Raw genomic sequence first — 6,700 nt, forward strand, 5'->3', positions numbered from 1 at the left:
ATTTGAACCATTGACTCCATGCTATTGACTAGCTTGCCATTTACAAATCACCCCAAAACCTAAAGTTAGTTTTGTACCTTTACCTAACCTATGTTGTTGTGAATTCTTCATGTTCAGAGACATTTGGTTCAGAGACTTTTAATTTAAAACCACAACTCTTATTCTGAAAGTACAGAGCGGTTGTTTTCCCTGTTTTTTCGTGCATTTCTCTATAGAGGCCGATTTCCACACACCCCAGTTTCAGGGTTCAATATCCAACATTTGTTATATTATTTATTTTGCAGATATGCCAACTTTATGCTTATCCCATGCAGTTTATTGCATGTGGTCTAGTGTAAAACTATTTGAAAAGAAATGTTTGCATGTTAACTAAATATGAATTCAATATTTAAATTTGCCAAAGCAAAAGAAATCAATTTTAAAAAATGAAAAGGAGTGTGTCCATCAACTAGGCCTACAGTTATGACAACGATTTGGATTTGAAACCAATAATTGTGTATGTTGTGATGAAACTGAAATCAATGATCATTTTTCCAGTGTATTCTGAAGCTTTATGCTTTCTTTCTTTCTTTTTACATACTATTTACAGAACAATTTGCACTTATAAATAAGCAAGGCAATGGCAATAGCGAATAATATATACAGTGATTATGATCAAACATATACAAATATAAAAAGAAAAACATACAATAGAAATAAATATATATATTTATACGCATCTATACATAGACATAAAAATAAATGTATATGCATCACTAGTGGCCTCTGCACAGGGTAGTCCCCGGCTCTTTTCCTTTTAATTGGCTTTTAGCTACTGTATATCTGCTACTATAGCTATATTGTGCATTGTCCCAGCTAAGTAAACACTAAATAAATAAATAGATTATAAATAGATTAAATATCTTCTCTCATAATGTATTGTTTACGGACTTGCCATAGGACAAAGCAAAGTCTATCTGGCGAACAACATTCCTATTCTTTGTAAATCTGATTGTATTCAAAGTCATTTAAAAAATAAAAAATAAACTTCCGGCTAGGCAGGACCGACCGGAAAGTAAATCGGCTTTCCGCTTCCTGTCAAGAGAACCGCTCTACTACATCGTATCATGTAAGCATTAACAGTTTGAAAAGAACACGCTGAAAAGTGTGTGTTGCGGGGATTGTTGCTTTAATATAAGAAGAGGTCGGTGTTTTCCTGCACAGCTATTAGAATCCAGGGCTCTGGCTAAAGACAGTTCAGCCAGCATACATACAACGGGACTTAATCTCTGCTGACGTTAGCTAGCAACCGTGGCTAAGCTATCTAAATAGGCATTTAGCTAGGTAACGTTAGTTAGCTAACGTTGAAGCCCGTTTACAAGCACAGTCTTATCATTACACTGCAACCATCGATCAGAAACGTGCCTTGCCTTTGTTGTATCACCTTGTATGCCAGAGTCGTAGTGAGGTAAGTTAGCCAGATGAAATATATATTTCAAGTTTAAACAGTCTGAAGTCAAACATGGTAGAATCTGCGCACTTTAAAGCGCAAAAACGCCTGATGAAGGAGAATGGTGTTTTTTATCGGTCAACCCTTAAAACTCGTTAAATAACGTTCGCTTATGAAGTTAGTCCTTAGGTCCCGACCTAATGGGACTGTCCTACATAAAGCTAGCTAGTACAGCCGACACACAGAGGGAACCACCAGTTTCTTACAAAGATAATTATCAAACGAAGTCATTGAGAAACACTTACCAATGCTCAAAGACTCATTCCACCCGCTGCATGACAACAAGCAAACCTGTGCAGGTAACCGGCTAGCTGCCCTCTTTGTTTAAATTAGCCAGGAAGGTTACCTCTACCATGGTTAGAGATGTGAAAAGGCTTTAGGGGTTTTCAGGAGTTATTTGTCTGAGAAGCACTTTGTTACTAGGGCTGCACAATTAATGCAAATGTTGTGGAAAATGCAATATTTTACAATATCCAAATGGCAGAAGCTGCCATTTGTTTGATTAAGATAAAATGTATGACAAACAGCATTGTAATGAAGTGCTGCCCACAAATCTTGTTCTCCAGATGTACATTTTATTTGTGATGCAAAGTGATCATTCCCACTAACTGTGAAACATCGCAACCACAGTGTCTGTCAGGATAATCGCAATATGACGTTACCAGACCATGCAGCCCTAGTTATTTGTCAGTGAAACACTTACTCACTAGGATTCCAAAGTTTATTGAAATTTTATAAAAATCGCAACATTTTTTTTTGATAAAGTAAAATGTGTGACAAACAGCTTTATAATGAAATACTGTAGTGCTGCAGAGATGCCCTGGCCTACATCGATCTTATTCTCCAGATGTAAGAAAACATGTTTGTTTTGGTACAGACCCCAACAAATGTCAAATCATCATGACTTCACAATTTTTTTACCTGGTCACACACAATCTCGTATTACCGATAAACAGTTCACTAAAATAAGTTTCTTAAATAATTTTAAGTGAGAAATAGTCAACACAGTAACCGCACAAGGTAGCCATGACCTAAAGCATACCCTGCTTTATCGTCTATTTCACTCTAAATTGGACCATAATTTACTAAATGAACACAATAATGTATTGAAGAAGATGTGAAACTAGAGATTGAGACCATAAACTCATTAGGAAACTGTTCACTGAGCCCTGCTGGCCTTTACATAGAATGCAGGTTTAAGACCCTTCCGGGTTGGCTTCACTTTTCAGACCCGGAAGCTCTGTCCATTATATATACTGTCAATGGTTTGTACATCCACATCCTGTTTTTTGGCATAGAGCTGATTAGATCTGTGCACAGTGACTGAATTAATTCCAACAAGTAACCTTTATCAAGTTCAATTTCTCATGTTTACAACAAAACAAAAGTCATGAAAATGTGTTGTTAAAGCTGCAGTTGGTCATCAAATGTTTTGTCATATTTGACAAAATGTCATTATACATGAGACAGATAATCTATTAAAGAAAAACGGACTATTTTTCCATTCATGTCATATGTTAATGCTAACTTTCCTTTTAGCTTCTTTGTTTTTTTAATTAAGGGAAATAGTGTCATTTTACAACACTAGATATGACATTTGTGTTTGGTTTTGTGAAACCCAAAAGTGTCCAATATTAAAGCTGCAGTAGGTAATTTTTATGAAAAAAAACCTTCTGTCATATTTGACAGAATTTCACTATATCCTGACAGTAGTACATGAGACAGATTATCTGAAAAAATCTGCTTCCTCTGGCTCCTCCTAGTGCTCCTAATGCAAGAATCCACTGGGCCCCAACGTAAACAACCAATCAGAGCCGAAAAAGATAGGAAGACAGTTTGGGTTGATGGCTTAAGGATAGTGGATTGTATAATTCCCAGCACTGATATCTGACAATCTGGGAACGGGACTCCACAATTGGCAATCTTTCTCGGCTCTGATTGGTTACACTTATTGGTCACTGTAATCATTCCTGCTTTCCATACTGTCTGTGAAGAGATCACTTCATAATGCACATATATCAATTATTCTGTAAGGACTAATTTTTGTAGTATGCACAGTAGAATTTTGCAATCTATTCATTTTTATTTACACAGACTGACAAATATCTTTACCTTTTAGGATCAAATCTGAAAGGTTTCACGAGCATTAACACCCAAAGTACTTGTTCCTCTGTGTGTCTCTGTAAGTAGTAGTAGTAAGTCTGTTTAATGAACCCTTATAGTGGTTTTGCACTGAAATAAAAGTTCTGATATTTGATCCCTGTCTCAGCAGAATGCCAAAATCAAAGGAAGTTCTGTCTTCCACATCTGGAAGTGACTCGGACAGTGAAGTAGAGACCAAGGTTTGTGCTTTGATACTACCTTTTGATTGCTTCATGTACTTTGGATATGTCTGAGATAGACAGACAATAGTAGGTGTCTGATAGTTTAGGGTCATAGCGTCTGCTTCAAAAGGTTCTAGCTCTTGGACAAACAGAAAATAATTCAGGCCTAATTGGCCTATTATTATTTTATATTTTCACTTTATTACAAAATAGATGTTATTTTTATTAGCGTATATCATTGTGGACAGACTCCTGAAAAACCATCCATAATTCAACTTTTACCTAGGAAATAGGTGATGGCTAAAATGATGTAAGTGCAGAATGTAGTCCTGATTGATTAATCATCTTTAACCATTTTTGGTGCTATTGTGCAGTTGCACCGTTATTGTAAACTGCACAATATAACTAGAGAATCCAGAGATATTATTGCCCAAAGATATGATCCAAATAGGATGATAACCATTTTAAATACTGTCTGACTATTTGAGTCACAGATTTCACTTTTGAAGCATATAGCACAGTTCCAGAATGTAACCACTTTATACTGCTAGAATCCAGAGTTCATGTTATCCTCACACGTCCTGGAAAATTTAGGAACTTGTTTTCCAGTCATGGTAATGAATTAAAATGGCCAAATACCCTGGAAATAATCTATGTTGTCCTGGAATATTGTAATTGCTTTTTATCCCTTCAGTCAGATCACCTATGTAAACCAGGGTTTGAGGAAGCTGTAGTGAACTGTAGTTTAAATAGATACTGCAGAAAAATTGTTTGTTGTAAGAAAAGTGGAAAGCAAGCTGACATGTCCCATAAACACCTACCTGTATGACCCTGAGACACTCATCATGAAAAAAGTAAGGAATAAACCTGGGGAAAATGTGTCAATACTACTACCAGTAAATTATATAACTGTTTGTGAGCAAGTGTTGTCCTGTATTGTCAAGAAAATGTTGTGGAAGAGGATATCTTAGAAAGAGAACCCTGAGATAGATGTGCAATAAAAGAATCTCATAATGTGAGCAACCATGGTCTGATTTTTATCATGATTCTGTGAACAGTGAAAGTAGTTGGTTAACATTACCTGGATGTTCCTCTAACAGCTAACTGTGGCTGCTTCTGGTGCCATTACTCCCTGACATATTTACAGCTGATCCACTGTCAAAAAACAATAATGAATGATAGCATTGTCAAGCTCACTGACAAGCACATTGCATTTCCTGTGACTACTTCAGAATAAAAGTCAACTTGTGTTTCTCCAGTGAAACACTTTTAATGTGAAGCTGCAGCAGTAGAAAGTGTTCAGTTTGCATTAGCAGTACCTTAATACAGCTTTTTTTCCTGTGAATTTTACCACAGATACACAGTTTGTAATTCTATATTAAGTATATTGAAATGTTTTGATCAGTGGAAGACCCACATTTCCAGGCCAGATGGCATGAAAAGATGAGCTACTGTTTTAGAAATTAACTGGTGGTTTGATTTAAAAATGTCAAAGGTACAACACTGAAGGAGCGAAGTCAGGTATAAGGGATGCAGGGATGAGTATAGCTAGGAATTTATTGATATCGTTACTGCTCATCAGCACCAACATAAATATGTGAATAAAATCTTAGTGCAGTTAGACACAGTGCTCCCTTTCACTTCTTTATACCTTTGTCTATTTTTTAATTATTTTTTTGTAGGCAAAGAGAAAGAAGTCAAGCGCACCGGAGAAACCAGCCAAGAAACCAAAGAGCGGAGAGAGTTCCAAGCCAGGCGGCTCATCCAAGGGCAGCAGTAACAGTGACGACAACATGTTTCAGGTGGGTATCACAGGTATAATCTAGTTTCAACTAGGAATTTAATGATACACTCAACTCATGATTCAATACAAATCTCGATTCTCGACCAGACAAAAATCTAATCTTCTCTTATATTTCTTTATTAAATTAAATAGTCTTTTTTTAGTCTGAGTTATGCTAAACAATGTTTAAAACAATGCATATTTCCATATGAGGGAAATATTCCCCATACAGGGGTAGCTCTGGCTCAGAGGAAGGTCGTCCACTAATCAGAAGGTTGGCAGTTCAATCCCGGCTCCTCTCGAAATGTCCTTGAGCAAGATACTGAACCCGAAACTGCTCCTAATGCTGCGCATCGGTGTTTGAAGGTGTATGAATGCTTAGTTTCTGTTTGTGATGAGCAGTTGGCACCTTGCCTGACAATGCATGGCAGCCACTGCCATCAGTGTATGAATGTGTGTGAATGGGTGAGTGTAGCATGTAGTGTACAGTGCAGTGAGTGGTCAAAAGTACAGTCTATTTACCATTCAATTGAGACTGAAAATATATCACTACAGAAAATGGCTGCTATATAGTAAAAGCTCTGAAATAGTCAAATTTGTATAGCAAATTAGTGTATCTTAGTTTGTTGTTATTCTTCAGTAAAAACAAGCCCACATACTGCAGGGAGAAAGGTGGCTTTAGAACATAACTGAAACATTCAGAAAATAACATTTTATTACACTGCTTCGTTCTCATTAATGCAGCTACCTCTCTTCATTTAATCTTGAGTTCTCTTGACCATCGCAGCTCTCTCTGCCTGTAAAGGCACACCTTCCAAAGGGTAGCCCTGTTGTAATTTAGAGGCAAATCCTTGCCAATCCCAACTGCCCAGCCAGCACATGTGCATGGAAAAGGGCTAATAAGCTACTTGCAGACTACCAGGTGTCCTCGGGCACCACATTGGAGACCTCTGCCTTAAATATTGTAACTTCAGTTTTTGTGTAGATAGAGTTATTGCTTAGTACTATTACCTAGAGCCGCGGTCTGTCCGAGGTTTCTGCCTCTTAAAGGGGAACTTGGCAACTTTTTCAGCTTAATAAACCCGTTTAGAAATCATTTGGATG

General features: G+C 37.0%; 1 protein-coding gene across 4 annotated transcripts in view; it reads left to right on the forward strand.

The window, feature by feature from the left end:
* Positions 1 to 1,037: 1,037 nt before the first annotated feature.
* Positions 1,038 to 6,700, forward strand: part of LOC118326162 (activated RNA polymerase II transcriptional coactivator p15-like) — a 6,639-nt gene continuing 976 nt past the window's right edge. The window contains exons 1-4 of one of the 4 annotated variants that reach the window (XM_035659095.1): positions 1,080 to 1,108; positions 3,609 to 3,671; positions 3,762 to 3,831; positions 5,496 to 5,615. In XM_035659095.1, coding sequence (XP_035514988.1) covers positions 3,763 to 3,831; positions 5,496 to 5,615 — 189 coding nt within the window. In that variant the 5' untranslated portion in view covers positions 1,080 to 1,108; positions 3,609 to 3,671; position 3,762. Of the gene's footprint in view, positions 1,109 to 1,177; positions 1,448 to 3,608; positions 3,672 to 3,758; positions 3,832 to 5,495; positions 5,616 to 6,700 lie in introns of those variants that run through there. The other 3 variants (XM_035659093.1, XM_035659094.1, XM_035659096.1) reach the window with 3 other exon arrangements.

This window comes from Morone saxatilis, unplaced genomic scaffold (genome assembly GCF_004916995.1).
Source record: "Morone saxatilis isolate NCDOM2014 unplaced genomic scaffold, NCSU_SB_2.0 Contig16, whole genome shotgun sequence".
Taxonomy (NCBI): domain Eukaryota; kingdom Metazoa; phylum Chordata; class Actinopteri; family Moronidae; genus Morone; species Morone saxatilis.